General features: G+C 44.5%; 1 protein-coding gene across 1 annotated transcript in view; it reads left to right on the top strand.

Annotated features, from left to right (window-relative positions):
* Positions 1-854: 854 nt before the first annotated feature.
* The window catches only part of AADAT (aminoadipate aminotransferase), a gene marked incomplete at its 3' end in the record, with an annotated part of 30286 nt that continues 14155 nt past the window's right edge, over positions 855-16985 (top strand). The window contains exons 1-8 of the mRNA XM_027096516.1: positions 855-1306; positions 1875-2043; positions 3019-3151; positions 6447-6521; positions 9980-10189; positions 11447-11512; positions 12754-12836; positions 13247-13343. Coding sequence (XP_026952317.1) covers positions 1240-1306; positions 1875-2043; positions 3019-3151; positions 6447-6521; positions 9980-10189; positions 11447-11512; positions 12754-12836; positions 13247-13343 — 900 coding nt within the window. The remainder of the gene's footprint in view (positions 1307-1874; positions 2044-3018; positions 3152-6446; positions 6522-9979; positions 10190-11446; positions 11513-12753; positions 12837-13246; positions 13344-16985) is intronic.

Here is a 16985-nt window from a genome sequence, read left to right on the forward strand (position 1 = left end):
AATGCTTACCGAACGAATGAATCCAGGGTGGAATTTGGTGAAAAGAAATGATTCTTTAATACCCATTTAAGAATTAAAAAAGAGAGACTGTCTCCAAATCTTCTCTCATTCAGGGCTCACGTGGAACGCTGTGCATTCCAGTTGGATGATTCAGGAAGGAGAAATCACGGCTAAAACTGGTGGGAGTCTGAGGAAAAGGATTATTCTGTGAGAAAAGGGAACAAGGCACTATTAGCCCCAAAGACAGGCATCTTTTTGGATGGACGCTTGCAACCTAAATCTACACTGAGTGGTCAAAAAAACCCAAGCGGAGGAAAAACGCTAAAATGTGAGGACAGCCTCAGAGTGATTCTCCCAAAATTTCTATCAGCACTCCATCCTCACTCTAAAACGCTCAGATCTTGAAAACAGGGGCTCTGGAAATCACCCGCGACGCTTTGGTGACTCCCCAGGAGACTGTCTGTAGTTATCCTTCTGAGAGGAGAGTTTTGCGCCCTGTTGCTCAGGCACCCAGGCCGTGCGGCTGGCCCTCGAGGACCTGGGCACAGAGGACTCAGGCGCCTCCACCAGCGCCTCAGGGAGATCCCCGCCGGCGCCCCGGCCAACCCGACGCTTTCCTGCGGCGACTCCAGCTGCAGGGTCAGGAGTCAGACCGGGTTTTGAATTGCCTCAGGCCCTGGTTCAGGCAGGCGGCCAGCCTCCCCGCACCTCCTGTGCCAAGACGGATGGCCAGGTTGGAGGCTCGTGGCCAGGTCTCCAGGCGGAACCGAGGCCTGGGGCGGAGACCAGTCTGCAGGCATGGAGGGCGGGGCGCGCCGTGAGGCGCTGCTGGGGGCGGGGACGCGCTGGATGCCAGGCCGGGGGTGGGGATCGGCCAGGAGGGCCGAGGCCAGTGGGTGTGCTGAAGGGCCTTGGAGGCGTGGTCACAGGGCTGGAAACCCGCCGGAGGGGAGGCCGGTGGCCATAGGCCGCGTCGCGCAGGGCGGGAGGGGCACGCTCCTAACCTGCCAGTGGACTTTGCCAGTCCTGCTACGCACCAGGCCGGATCCTAACCAGGCTCTCGCGCAGCCAATAGCCGGGCCTTCGGCGGCCTCTCCTAGCTCCGCGCGCCAGACCACACGCGGGGGACAGCAGAGGTGGCCTTTCCAGGGCAGGGATTAGGGGGCAGGATTGACGCGGATCCTTGGTTTTCCCAGGCTTCAACCACATAAGGCGGGGCTTGCCGCTTGGAATCCGAGAATGAATTACACACGGTTCATCACGGCTGTGAGCGCGGCCAGAAAGCCTTCTGCCATTCGAGTCATGAGTGAGTGCGGGCCCTGCTCTCCCACTGGAGGGGGCGGTCCCCGCAGAGCTGCTCCGGGCGGCCTGAGCCCGGCTCTGCGCAGACCTGGCACAGAAGGCGCGCTGGAACGGGCACGAGTGTGGGCCATCAGCAGTAGAGAGAGGGCAGGCCGCTGTGGACACGTCCTGCTTAGGCTCCAGAGGGCTCTTCCGGGCACAGGAGTCGGGGTTCGGCTCAGCGTGCGGGCGCGTGCGGAATGGGGAGGGCGGGTTCGCCGGAGAGAGAGGGGTGCGCGCGGAGCCGGGCACGGACGGGCCGAGTGGAAGCCCGTCTTCTCTTACTGTGACCCTTGGCTTGTCTGCCTGATCACTCCGCCTTCTTAGATGCACGTGTCTATTCCTTAGTTCCTCCACCGGTGAGGTCGGCCCACAAAAAAGGCATCTTCTGTGTTTCTTTCGGACTAGCATTCTATCACTAGAAATCGTTACACTTTAAAGTTTTACTGACTTTAACGCAGCATGCTGAACCATCTCTGTTTAGGAAGGTCTTCACTGAAAGTGTTTCTTCTTCTCCTCCTTATTTGTTGTAGCTGAGATATTGGGCAAGTCATCGAAATCTGTCCTCTCCCTGGCGACTGGAGCACCAAACCCCAACACGTTCCCTTTCAAGACTGCGGTTATCACCACAGACAACGGAGAGACCATCCAATTTGATGAAAACATAATGAAGAGAGCACTACAGTATTCTCAGAGTGCTGGGTACTGATCAGTAGATAATGTAACCTTGTTGGTTCATTTTCATGAGCAATATTCTACAGCCCGCTGATAGAGTGACGTGTGCGTTTTTTAACTGGGTATTCAGCAGTGAGGAAGGTTTGGGGAAGAGCTTTAGATGAAAAAATAATTGCAGCAATGATACTGAATGCCTAAGATGCCAGGGACTGCTTCTCAACCTTACACGACTAGGAGAGGGAGAGAAGGCTTTTGAAAGTAGGTACCATTTGAGCTGAGACTGGAATAAAAGAGAGAGAGAGAATATAGCTAGGTGAAGAAGCAGGGTAGGAGAAAGGAGGAAAAGGATGACCCAGGAAGCAGCCAGTTTAGGTCCTAGGGAATTTTTTTAATGATTATGTTCCCTTTCTAAACAGGCAGCTATGTAAGCATGTTGCCCTCAGTTCAGATGTGTTTAATTTCATAAAGGCAACTGGAACACATTCTAAGGCTTTCCTCAGCTGGTCTTCTTCCAGTGATAAAGGGTAACTTGCAGAGTGTCTATGAATTATACTTTATTAAAGCCTGTTTGCTCTGTGATTGAAGAATAATGCATGTTGGGTGCATAAAAATTGTACTGTATATAATGTATACAGAAGCTTTTCTTTCCATGATGCAAAGAACTTACTGAACCTGCACTTCTAGGTATCCTACAGAAATCTCCCTAAGGGAAACAAAAAATGAATTACGCAGTGAGAGCTCTAATGTAAAAGAAGAAGTACAGGCTTTGGAATGAGAAAGCTGTAGATTCAAATCTCAGCTCTTTTAATCACCAACTGATTAACTTATGTGGATTTCTTAGTCTCTAAGTCTGTTGCCTTGTCTTTAAAGTAAAGGTATTACTATTGGCAAAAAGCATTTGAGGACCTTTGAAGTGCCTGCTATAAAGCCACCATCTAGTTCCTGTCTCCTATTATTATGACTTTCACTGCTGTCAATTTTTACGTGCATTTTATGCTTTAGCCTCCCAGAGCTGTTATCCTGGCTAAAACAGTTACAAGTAAAATTGCATAATCCTCCCACCATCCATTATCCACCCAGCCAAGGACAAATGGACGTGTGTGTCACCTGTGGCAGCCAAGAAGGTCTCTGTAAGGTAAGACTGGAAGGAAAGGCACCCGCGGGAAGAATCCAATACTACGTTCACCCATACAGCCATCTCTCCCTTAGCCACAGAGCATCATGTTCTGTGGGTTATGAAGGCTTCCTTGTCTTCACCTAGAATCATAAGTGGAACTTAAAGACATTCACCAACCTGATTTCTCTTAAACAGAGATCCCACCATCAATGACCCGGAGCTCTGAGTCATTAGGACAAGATTCCCATTCAGGGAGAACTCAACCCCTACCTGCAGCTTAGTGAGCGCTGCTTACTTTCATCTGACTCAGAGATTCAGGCTACATTTCAGTTATGTTTGTGGTTATGACATTTCAACGCATGACTTTTAAATTCTTTGAGGGTGTATCCTGATACTCCTGAGATGAAACATCATTCCTGTGTGTGTCTGCTGGTGTCATCGTCCATGCCGGCTGCCCCTTGTACCCTGACTCCCTCTTGGCTGTGCTTCTCCAGGTCTACGTATATGTCTGTGTCTGTGGCTGACTTCTCCTCTGGGTTACTTTCTCTCTCTCCTTCTCTCTGTCTCTCTCTCTCTCTCTCTGCCTCTCTCCTGGGTTCCAGGAACTCCACAGAGGTAACCACCACTGGGGGGTCTCCAGATAAAGAGACTGCATATATGGTTCTCAGTTTCATCTATTTGTTTCTTTTCTTTTTCATGAATAATTAGTCCTGGATAAGGAGGCTCTACATTCAGTCCTCACACCTAGATGAAAGTACGACTCTTGTTTATCTCAAAGCAGAGTAGCTTTCTTGCTCTTCTTTTTTATGTAAATGTGAAAGCTGGTTAGTTTTCATGAATTCCATTAAATTATTATTACATAATAATGTATTAAAGTAATAAGACTACAATTTTCCTCCCTCTATTTGGACTTAATTAGGAAAAACAAAAGGATTAGCTGCTGTTTCAGTTTTATTGTTGAAGAGAAATATTTGTGATGCCCCAGACAAGTAGGGAAAAAAAAGGACTTCAGTGAATTTCTTTGCTTAGGTACCTTTTTTTTTTTTCCCAGAAAGATGCACAAGAAAGTTTCTTCTTTGTCTCTTGCAACATCAGTCATATCAAAGAGGAACAGAGCATAGATGGCCAAATGCATCAGTAACTCACTGGCTTATAGCCATGCTTGTTCCAGAGGCCTCCTGGGAATCCGGTTTACTATTTCTCCCACTTTGTTCCCCAGGATGGATATTAGTTTAGGTGTCCGTGTCTCAGATAATGAACAGCCCTCCCTCCTCATTTAGGATATATGACTTTCTCATGTCCCCTAATGACATGGGAAGTGAATGTGATGAGGTTTTCATCTGATCCACAGATGATACACAAGCCGCCTCAGTGATCTGTTTGGTCCTAGGATGTCCTGTAAATCCTGAACCAATGAACTTGTCAGAGGAAGATACTGTTTGTCATAAAAGGCCAAAAGCCCATAAGGAAAAGTAAATCGAACATCCTAGTCCAAATTGGAAAAAGATGTCACATCTTCTGTCTCAGTGGATAATGGCCGTGCTGTGTGTCAAGAGATCTAGGTTGTTAAAATGATATAGGGAGGAGAGGCTTGACCTGGGGACTGTGAAATGTCACAGGCTGGGAAAGGATTATTCTCTGACTCGTGTAAGATTTAGTCAGAATGGACTCCTCTGACTTAGGCTGGAAAAATCTCTTGTGTGGCTCTACTGATGTCCCGAGGCATCATACTGTCCTCAAGATCGCCCGAGACTTGTGGGCCTTGTCCTCCCTGACCTCTGAGTCTCCTTTACCCTTGCTGAGCCCCCCTCCTTTCTGGAATGCTCCCCTTCCTCTTGCCCTGCCCCACTTGCAGTGTCCCTTATGTATGGGAGCCCCGTGAGGCTGGGCCCCCAAACCTCTTTCCCCTTCACACACACACACCTTCCCTGGGCATCACACCTGGGCGATCACGTCCATGCCATTAACTCCAGGCTCCCTGCACATCCACGCGTCCACCAATCCACCTGATCCATCCCAGGCTGTTTCAAAGGCCCCTCACACCAAAACACACTCATCAGCTTCTCCCTCAGAACAGACAGCGTTGGGGGTGTTTTTCAGTCAGTGGCACTCCTCCCACCACCTCCCCACCTGCACAGCCAGAATCCAGGGGTCCCTCCTGACACCTCTCCTTCCTCGTGCCCCCTCAGTCCACCGTTAGGTCTGCTGGTTCTGATTTCCTAAATGCCGCTCAGTTCTCTCCAGCCCCACCATCATCAACCCATCCAGACCACCCTTACCTTTCCCAAGGACTGCAGCAAATACCTCCCAAATGAGCCTAAAAACTTCCCAGACTCCACCTGTACTCTCATTCCTTTTTGATACTTTGAGTTTGCAGCCAGAATGACTTTCTCAAATGCCTGTCTGGTCACCTGACTCCCCGGTCCCGCCCTCTACTTAAAATTCTCCCTGGGCTCACTTGGCCCAAAGGCCTCCCTGGGATGCTCTCTGCCCACTTCCCTCTGAGTCCTTCCACTCTCCTCTTCACACTCCACCTCAAGCCATTCTTTCAGTTTCTCAATTCTTTCAGTTTCTCAAACTGTGTTTCTCACAGTGAAAATTCTCAGTTCTTTCAGTTCAGATTCTTTCAGTTTCTCAAACTGTGTACGTATTGTCACCCCTCCTCCTACTCGTCACTTCCTCAGGGAAGTCCTCCCTGAATGCTCTAAGTTCCCTGAGTGCCCAAGTCCTCCTACAATGAGCACGTAGAGCCTTGGCATCTATACGTAATAGCGCTTATCACCGATTTTACATATGCATTTATCTGAGTAGTTATTTGATTAGAATCTAGCTTTCAATGAACTAGCACCTCCACGAGGATAAAAACCATCCCACTATACTCATCAGTTTGTCTCCATAGGTCCTGGCTTATAGCAAAGATTTTTAAATTATTCAAAGAAGGAATACATGAATTTTAGGAGCCAAACCAGTTATGTGTATATATATATATTTTTTAAACCCAGAACGGAGGTTTGCAAACTGTGGCTTGAGAGCCAAGCCAGCCCTTGTCTGATTCTGTAAATAGAGTTTTATTGGAACTCAGCCACACCATCGGCTGACGTATTGTCTACAGCTTTCTCACCATAGAGGCAGAGATGAGTAGTGGCAATGGAGACACCAGGGCTCACATCCCATCTGGCAAGTTACAGAAAACTTGCCAACTCCTTCTCTAGAATCCTAGTGAGCCCAAACTAAAAAAAAAAAAAGGGGGGGGGAGGTGTTTTCTAAGAATGGAAAACAGACTAACGAAGTTAACCTATGCTTCTTTTGTTAGGTATTTGAGATGATCGTTAATCCTGGAGATAATATCCTCGTAAATGAACCTATTTATTCAGGAACAATTCATGCTGTGAGTACACATGTCTACAAAAGGCAACTCTCTTTTCTTCTAACAAATAAGAAACCACTGCACCTTGAGAACTCTCTGTCCACTGAAACATAAAATAGCATCTTTCTTCTTAAACAGGAGAATCATTAATATATGCAAAATATGTGAAATGTACCCTCTGCTTTATACATTTCTCCTTACAAGGTCTAAATGCAGAGATGCTAAAATTGGGTTGTGCAAAATCATGTCCAGATTTGTTAATATTCCACCTGAAATGTGACTTAATTGACAAAGACATGTTTTCACTACCATCTATATGACCACATGCCTGCTCTGCTGTGCCCTGGTCAGAACACACCACTGTCGGGGGCACAATACTTTTGGGTCGATGTGAATACAGGTTGGAGCACAGTCGGAGAAAAGCGACCAGAGTGAACAAAGAAATGGAAATAATACCATAGGTTGAATTGTTTTAGGAACTATGCTCTTTTCCGCAGAGAGAGAAGACTCCACGGGGGCATGAGAATTGTCCTCAGATACATTAAAGCTAGCCACGTGACAGAGGAGTTAGGTTTGTCTGTGCATGTCCTCAGGTTCACAGAACTTGAACCAAAGGGTAGAAACTACAGGAAACAATTTCAACTCAATGTAACAACTGTCTAACCATCAGCCTTCCCAGCTCTCTGAGGAGTAAAGCACTGCCCATCACTGCAGGGGCTCAAAGAAAGAAGCCAGACACAAAAGGACAAATATTGTATGATTCCACTTGTACTAAATACCAAAAATAGGCAAATTCATAGAGACAGGAAGTTGATGAGAGGTTACCAGGGCCTGGGGGAGGGGGAAATGGGGAGTTGTTGCTTAATGACTACAGGGTTTCTGTTTAGAGTGATGAAAAGGTTTTGGAAATTGATAGTGAGAGATGCACACATTATGAACGTAATTAATGCCACTGAATCCCACACGTTAAAATGGCAGATTTTTTGTTATATATATTTTACCACAATTTTAAAAACTAAAGTAAAATAATGGCCTTAATCATTGGATACTAATTATGCTTTATTTTCCTGAACTCCAAAGATGTAAGATTACGCGATGCCTGTAAATGTGAAACTTGTATCTATGTAAATAGCACGATTAACACACGTTTTCACATGCCCAAACAGAAACCAGTGCCACGCTGTGAGGGAATACGCCGACGGTCTTGGGTGTTTATCTCGTGGCCCAAGATGAACTTGCTTTATTCATGTACATGTGTTTTTAAAGTCTAAGGCCTTTTAAATTTGCCACAAGTAGGGTCTGGATTATTCTCACTTAGTGCATAAGTCTACGTTTGATGACTAATATGAGTGTTTGCATATTCTTTGAAAAATTTTTTTCTGAGAACTTCACTCAATTATTGGGGTTTTTTTTCTTAATTTTTATTGAAATATAGTTTACTTACAATGTCATGTTAGTTTCAGGTATACAGCAAAGTGATTCAGATATATATATATATATCTGTTCTTTTTCACATTCTTTTCCATGATAGGTTATTACAGGATATTGAGTATACACTTCCCTGTGCTATACAGTAGGAACGTGCTGTTTATTTATTTTATATATTGTAGTGTGTACATGTTAATCCCAAACTCCTAATTTATCCCTCCCCACCTTTCCCCTTTAGTAACCGTAAGTTTGTTTTCTATGTCTGTGAGTCTGTTTGTTTTGTAAATAAGTTCATTTGTATCCTTGTCTTAGACTCCACATATAAGTGCTATCATATGATGTTTGTCTTTGTCTGAGTTACCTCACTTAGTATGATAATCTCTAGGTCCATCCATGTTGCTGCAAATGGCATTATTTCATTCTTTTTTATGTCTGAGTAATATTCCATTGTATATATGGACCATATTTTCTTTATCCATTCATCTGTTGATGGACATTTTAAGTTGCTTCCATGTCTTAACTATTGTCAATAGTGCTGCTATGAACATTAGGGTGCATGTATCTTTTTGAATTGTACTTTTCTCCATATATATGCCCAGGAGTGGGATCACTGAATCATATGGTAACTCCACTTCTGGTCTTTTAAGAACCTCCATACTGTCTGTTCTCCATAGTGGCTACACCAATTTACATTCCCACCAACAATGTCAGAGGCCCTTTCCTCCACACCCTCTCCAGCATTTATTATTTGTAGACTTTCTGATGATGGGCATTCTGACTCATTTGAGGTGGTACCTCATTGTAGTTTTCATTTGCATTTCTCTAATAATTAGGGATGTTGAACATCTTGTCATGTGCCTGTTGGCCATCTGTATGTCTTCTTTGGAGAAATGTCTACTTCAGTCTTCTGTCCATTTTTTGATGGGGTTGTTTTTTTTTTGTTTTTTGATATTGAGCTGTATGAGCTGTTTGTATACTTTGGAAATTAATCACTTGTCAGTTGCACTGTTGGCAAACATTTTCTCCCAGTCTGTAGGTTGTCTTTTCATTTTGTTGATGGTTTCCTTTGCTTGTTTTTAATAAGTCCCAATTTTTTCTTTATGAACATAAAACATAAAAACACAAGACTTTTATAAAACTATGTCTATAAGCAAGGCCACTACTTTCAACTTCAGCCTCTGCAGTTGGTACAGTATTGAAACACTTCCACATGCCTTGATGAGCCACTGCCACTATGCTCCCTGGCTCCTCTCCTAAGACCACCCTGAACCCCCCATGGTACAGAGCTAATGCTGACCTGGCATGGGGCCTACAGAATGCACCTGAAGTGCCCGTGCTACACCACCTGTCCAATATTTTGAATATCACCTCTGCTTATAACTATTTTATGTATTAGCATCACAGATGCTGTATGTGATGAATTTACTTTGTAAAAAAATTCCTTAATAAACTCCTCTTTTATGAAGCAGTCCCAACCATAATTATAAAGATGATACAGTCAGAAGAGGCTGGGTTATGCTGTGGAATAGCTGACCCCTTATCTCGCTGGCCTATGGCTGCAAAGTCCTGTCTTTCTCTCACACGCTGTGTCCACGGTCAGGCCACCAAGCTCTGTGCCATGCCATCTTCATCCCAGGCCCCAGAGTGACAGAAGCAGCCTCATCTGGACCGCTGCCAGTCTTAGAGCAGAGGGAACAGGGAACGAGAGACCCAAGCTGGGATTTAAAGCTTCTGCTTGGAAGGAACACCCATCACTTCTGCACGCAATTTATTGACCAAAGCCAGACCCCTGGCCAAGCCTGACATATATGAGCAGGGATGTCTACCCTTCCTCTAGGAATTGACAGGGAATATTTTTGAACCATAATGGAAGCTTAACCGGGGCAACAGTGGAATCAGAAAATACCACCTCAGCCCTTGGGTGTAGGGCTGAGTGCAGGTTTGTGTTTAAGGGTATAAATGGTAACATTTTCGTTACTGTAAGAACCAGTGACTATGATATTTGGTATCATGTCTGAGTCTTGGGTTTTCTTTTCTCCTGTCCTCCACAGGTGCAACCACTGGGCTGCAACATTATTAACATTTCCAGTGATGAGCACGGGATTATTCCAGACTCCCTCAGAGAAATACTTTCCAAATGGAAACCAGAAGATTCAAAGAACCCCGAGAAAAACACCCCCAAATTTCTTTATACTGTCCCAAATGGCAACAACCCTGCCGGGAACTCATTAACAACTAACCGCAAGAAGGAAATTTATGAGGTATTTTCAAAGAATGTGCTATGTGGCTGTGTTCTTGTTTTGTTCTGACCCTTTAGAAGAGTGCTCTCAAGTTCCTTCTCTGATTAGCCTCTTGCTCTCAAGGAAGATGATTTTTTTATTTTATTTTATTTTTTGCGTTACGCGGGCCTCTCACTGTTGTGGCCTCTCCCGTTGCGGAGCACAGGCTCCGGACGCGCAGGCCCAGCGGCCATGGCTCATGGGCCCAGCCGCTCTGTGGCATGTGGGATCTTCCCGGACCGGGACACGAACCCGTGTCCCCTGCATCGGCAGGCGGACTCTCAACCATTCGCTACCAGGGAAGCCCAAGGAAGATGATTTTTAATAAAAGGGTCCCCATAAATTTAAACTCAAGAAACTATTACGCTCTTGCTATGAGGTTTTCCTTTCCCTTTAATTGATATTTTGGTTGAAAGAGACGTTACTGTTGGTGTAGTGTTAAACTCACCTCTTCCTCCCCTCTCTTCCTTCTGTCTTCCCCTCACCCCCACCTCCAATGCATCCCGTGGCTCCCACCACCAACGTTATCCAAACCCACCGTCTCCTTGGCCGCCCGCCCGCCCTCCCGGACCCCGTGACTGCCCCGCTCCTCACAGCTCCCGCCCCCGGCTCGTGGCGTCCTTCCTGCTCAAGTGTAGATCTACAACCCCTCCTCCAGCTGCTTCCCTGCACTTAAAACAAGATCAGAGTCCTTCACCTGCCACGCACAGTTATGCGACCTGGGCCTCGGTTCTCAGGCCTCTCACATCCTTCTTGTTGCAGCTACAGAGCCTTCCTTCTGTCCCTGACACACCTATGCCTTCTATAAACGTCTATCCCTTAAACATGCCAAGTATTTTCTCACCCCCAGGGCCTTTGCTCCTGGTCCCTCAGTCTAAAATCTTCTGCCCTGTCATCTGCACGCCTGGTCCTTCCTGCCGGCCTGAGCTCTCCTGGAGCTTCCATGTCACTCTCTCTCTCTCAGACATCCACCCTCTTTAACCTTCTGCCCAGCCCTCTAAACCTCCCTCCTGACCCTCTGTTCACTATCCACTGGCTCACGTTCCTTCTGTCTTTCCCACCAGATCGTAAGTTCCCTGAGGACAGAGCTTTTAGGGCTGGCTCCTGTCCTCCTAGGACACGGAGTCCTCAGTAGCTTCTTGGATGAATGAATGAATGAGTACAAAGAACTATGATTCCAAGTGATTTTCATCTTCGAGCGCTCTGAAGAAATAAACATGCTTCTTTAACCTTTTTTAGCTCGCAAGAAAATACGACTTCCTCATCATAGAAGACGATCCTTACTATTTTATGCAGTTCAACAAGGTAAGTGCAGTGTCAACTCAGCCCACAATCAGTAGACAAGTGGCTGTAGGTTACTCTGCTGATGTGAGTTTAGCCGGGCTGCCGAGTATTTTCATCTCTGGTATTACTGCTCTTTCCAGAAATTCCTTTCCTTTAGAATAGCGGCTGGCTCTCTGTGCCAGGCACGTGGAGGGTCGAGTGAGTCAAGGGTGAGGGTCGTCTGGACTCCAAATCCAGGTCGTGGCTCCTTAGACATCGTGCCAGGGTTATGGAGTGGGTGTCTCCTTGGATGTCAACCTCAGTCTCTCGGGGGTGGCTGACGGGCGGAGGACTTGGGAGGCGTGTCCAGGCGGAAGGAGCAGGACGGCCGCGCTCGGTCATGAGGCGGTGGTGGGCACAGGAGGGGCGTGCCTAGCATCATGCTGCCCACTCGCCATCCCTGTCACTTAGGGTCGGGGACTTTCCTGCAGAATCATGGGCTTTCAGATCCTTTCCCACTATATATGTACACCACTGTCCACGAGCACGGTTTCCCAGGAGACAGCAGTAGTGGTACAGACTCCCAATGTCCAATTCCGCAAAATCCAACACTGTATTTGCTCTCAGGGCTGCACAGAACAAACACATGCACTCAGTCCCCACTCTATATCTACGGAGAAGAAACAGAACTCTTGGCTTTTTATCTAGTTTGCCTGAATACCATGTCTGCCTACCGCGCACCTTCAACACGACCATGGCCCCCTTTCTTGTTGGCATTTACGTTTGAAGTAAATATGGAAGTTTCAGCATTGCAGACCGACTACTCTGCTCGTCTTCCCTTGCACCTTTGTTTTGTTTCTAGTTGGTCTAAGGCTCAGCATTCTCTTCCTAAACAGTCCTGAATGCTGACGGCCCTCTACGTTTTGGTCTTTTCCAAACTAGTTTTTCTTGAATCCTTCCTCGAAATCTGTTCATCCTGGATCTCAAGCCTTGGGACGAGGAGGTCCTGTGTGAGGTTCCTCTAAACTCACGGGAGTGGCAGCGTGAGCAAGTGCGAGGACGTGTGTGTGTATTTGGCAGAAAAGCCGTGAAGATCGGCAGATACGAATAGAAGAACGTGCATCTCTGGTTCTTACTCCATTTCAAAGGGCTGAGATGAAGACAAGGAAAAGGATGTTTGTCCTACTGTTCTCCAAATCCATTCCTCCCCAGTCTCTGCACAAAGTAGGGATACGGGCTCTAACAGACTTCCCGAACCAACAGTATTTTTCTTCCATTTCAAGCCCTGGGCACCGACTTTTCTCTCCATGGACGTTGATGGGCGTGTCATCCGAGCTGACTCTTTTTCCAAAGTCCTGTCCTCTGGGTAAGGCCCTGGCTGTGCCTGCAGGCTGCATCTAAAGGTGACAGAGGCTGCACCTCAGCTAACAGTTCTCATTTAAGATACCTGTATTCCCGTTTGATTTTATCTATTAATACCAGGCTTTTCTCCCAATCTGTCCCCAGTGGTCAAAGATAGTTGGCCATTAAATTTATAGCTGTAGGGGGACTGGTCAGGTTTTTGGTTACATATACGAAAGAGCACATTTAGAAATACGTGGTCTATTTTAAGTGTACAATTAAGTTTAAATGTGTATTTTAAATAAGTAGTTTTATTAGAATGTGTTAACTAAGTGTGTTTGTCCCCAGGTCACAACTTTCTTCCCCATGAAATCACTAACAAGGTATTAATTGTTAATGCAGGGTTGGTACTGTGCCTTTTCTCTCTTTGTGCAGGTTGCGAATAGGGTTTATAACTGGTCCAAAGCCCTTGATCGAGAGAATTGTTTTACACATACAAGTTTCAACGATGCACCCCAGCACTTTTGCCCAGGTATGGACAACTTAGGAAATAGGAATTTTTTTGAATCAGATCATAAAACAAAATAGATGTTGGCAAATAAGACTGAGTGAACATGACAGGGAGAGAAATCACTGATTGCATCTCTAGTTCCGCATGGACTGAATTAGGAGACCACGCACGGCAGATGTTTGCTCTAAAAGCCAAAAGAGATTTGAATGGACCTGGTACTGTTTCACAGTGTAGACCAAACTCCTTGAGGGTCAGAGATCTTATTCAGCTGTGTCCTGGCATCTAGCCCAGGAATCCCATGAAAACTGTGTTGGACTCAACAGGACAGAAGAGTTTTGGTGAAGTAACACACCGTTAGCTTCGCTGTCCTGGAATCTGAGAGCAAGGGTTCCAAACCCACATCGTGGCCCGATCTCTCCCTTGACTGCCCATGTGCTAAGCTCCCTACAAACAGCAGCTGGAATGTATTTTAATTAAATACAGTAAAATTATTTGTGGCGAATGTATAAATTTCTTCACAAGCTTTGAGAAATGATTGGAGCCATCCCTAAGGCAATCTTGAGAACCAACCATAAGGACAGGACTGCTACCTAACAACTCAAAAGGTGTAGTTTATGTAGAAGGGACATTTCTTTGACATTATGCATTCCACAAAGTGCACGCGTCCCCGTGTTTTATCAAGTTGGGGACTTTTCCATATTTTCTGTATCTGTTATCAAGCAAATTTCACGATCCATTTACATTTAGAACTTCCATTTTGGATAGAAAATCTCTGAATATATTGTATAACTTCATGTATCGACTGTACATGGGGGGGTTGTTTATTTTTTTGTCAACTTATCTCTTTATTTTGATAACATTTGTTCAATTTCTGGAACTAATTTTTTTTAATATCTTTATTGGAGTATACTTGCTTTACAATGTTGTATTAGTTTCTGCTGTATAGCAAAGTGAATCGGCTATATGCATACGTATATCCCCATATCCCCTTCCTCTTATACCTCCCTCCCACCCTCCCCATCCCACCCCTCTAGGTGGACACAAAGCACCGAGCTGATCTCCCTGTGCTATGTGGCTGCTTCCCATTAGCTATCTATTTTACGTTTGGTAGTGTATATATGTCCATGCCTCTCTCTCACTTTGTCCCAGCTTACCCTTCCCCCTCCCCACGTCCTCATGTCCATTCTCTATGTCTCCATCTTTATTCCTGTCTTGCCCCAAGGTTCTTCAGAGCCTTTTTTTTTTTTAGATTCCATATATATGTGTTAGCATACGATATTTGTTTTTCTCTTTCTGACTTACTTCACTCTATATGACACACGCTAGGTCCATCCATCTCACTACAAACAACTCAATTTCATTTCTTTTCATGGCTGAGTAATATTCCATTGTATATATGTGCCATGTCTTCTTTATCCAGTCATCTGTCGATGGACACTTAGGTTGCTTCCATGTCCTGGCTATTGTAAATAGAGCTGCAATGAACATTGTGGTACATGTCTTTTTGAATTATGGTGTTCTCAGGGTATATGCCCAGTAGTGGGATTGCTGGGTCATATGGTAGTTCTATTTTTAGTTTTTTAAAGAACCTCCCTACTGTTCTCCATAGTGGCTGTATCAATTTACATGCCCACCAACAGTGCAAGAGGGTTCCCTTTTCTCCACACCCTCTTCAGCATTTATTGTTTGGAGATTTTTTGATGATGGCCATTCTCACTGGTGTGAGGTGATACCTCATTATAGTTTTGATTTGCATTTCTCTAAGGATTATGATGTTGAACATACTTTCATGTGTTTGTTGGCAATCTGTATATCTTCTTTGGAGAAATGTCTATTTAGGTCTTCAGCCCATTTTTGGATTGGGTTGTTTGTTTATTTGATATTGAGCTGCATGAGCTGCTTGTATATTTGGAGATTAATCCTTTGTCAGTTGCTTCATTTGCAAATATTTTCTCCCATTCTGAGGGTTGTCTTTTGGTCTTGTTTATGGTTTCCTTTGCTGTGCAAAAGCTTTAAGTTTCATTAGGTCCCATTTGTTTATTTTTGTTTTTATTTCCATTCCTCTAGGAGGTGGGTCAAAAAGGATCTTGCTGTGATTTATGTCAAACAGTGTTCTTCCTATGTTTTCCTCTAAGAGTTGTATAGTGTCTGGCCTTACATTTAGGTCTCTAACCCATCTTGAGTTTATTTTTGTGTATGGTGTTAGGAAGTGTTCTAATTTCATTCCTTTACATGTAGCTGTCCAGTTTTCCCAGCACCACTTATTGAAGACGCTGTCTTTTCTCCATTGTATATTCTTGCCTCCTTTGTCAAAGATAAGGTGTCATATGTGCATAGGTTTATCTCTGGGCTTTCTATCCTGGTCCATTGATCTATATTTCTGTTTTTGTGCCAGTACCATACTGTCTTGATTATTGTAGCTTTGTAGTATAGTCTGAAGTCAGGGAGCCTGATTCCTCCAGCTCCGTTTTTCGTTCTCAAGATTGCTTTGGCTATTCAGGGTCTTTTGTATTTCCATAAACGTTGTGAAATTTTTTGTTCTAGTTCTGTGAAAAATGCCATTGGTAGTTTGATAGGGATTGCATTGAATCTGTAGATTGCTTTGGGTAGTGTAGTCACTTTCACAATGTTGATTCTTCCAATCCAAGAACATGGTATATCTCTCCATCTGTTTGTATCATCTTTAATTTCTTTCATCAGTGTCTTATAGCTTTCTGCATACAGGTCTTTTGTCTCCTTAGGTTGGTTTATTCCTAGGAGTGTAAATTGGAGTGTTTCTTTAATTTCTCTTTCAAGTTTTTTATCATTAGCGCATAGGAATGCAAGAGATTTCTGTGCATTAACTTTTTATCCTGCTACTTTACCAAATTCATTGATTAGCTCTGGTAGTTTTTTGGTAGCATCTTTAGGATTCTCTATGTATAGTATCATGTCATCTGCAAACAGTGACAGCTTTACTTCTTCTTTTCCAATTTGGATTCTTTTTATTTCTTTTTCTTCTCTGCTTGCTGTGGCTAAAACTTCCAAAACTATGTTGAATAATAGTGGTGAGAGTGGGCATCCTTGTCTTGTTCCTGATTTTAGAGGAAATGGTTTCAGTTTTTCACCACTGAGAATGATGTTGGCTGTGGGTTTGTCATATATGGCCTTTATTATGTTGAGGAAAGTTCCCTCTATGCCTACTTTCTGGAGAGTTTTTATCATAAATGGGTGTTGAATTTTGTCAAAAGCTTTTTCTGCATCTATTGAGATGATCATGTGGTTTTTTCTCCTTCAGTTTGTTAATATGGTGTATCACATTGATTGATTTGCGTATATTGAAGAATCCTTGCATTCCTGGTATAAACCCCACTTGATCATGGTGTATGATCATTTTAATGTGCTGTTGGGTTCTGTTTGCTAGTATTTTGTTGAGGATTTTTGCATCTATGTTCATCAGTGATATTGACCTTTAGTTTTCTTTCTTTGTGACATCCTTGTCTTGTTTTGGTATCAGGGTGATGGTGGCCTCGTAGAATGAGTTTGGGAGTGTTCCTCCCTCTGCTATATTTTGGAAGAGTTTGAGAAGGATAGGTGTTAGCTCTTTAAATGTTTGAAAGAAGTCGCCTGTGAAGCCATTTGGTCCTGGGCTTTTGTTTGTTGGAAGATTTTTTTTTTTTTTTT

The sequence above is a fragment of the Aethalodelphis obliquidens genome, unplaced genomic scaffold (genome assembly GCF_003676395.1).
Source record: "Aethalodelphis obliquidens isolate GAN/ISIS:26980383/991018 unplaced genomic scaffold, ASM367639v1 scaffold103, whole genome shotgun sequence".
In the NCBI taxonomy this organism is placed as follows: domain Eukaryota; kingdom Metazoa; phylum Chordata; class Mammalia; order Artiodactyla; family Delphinidae; genus Aethalodelphis; species Aethalodelphis obliquidens.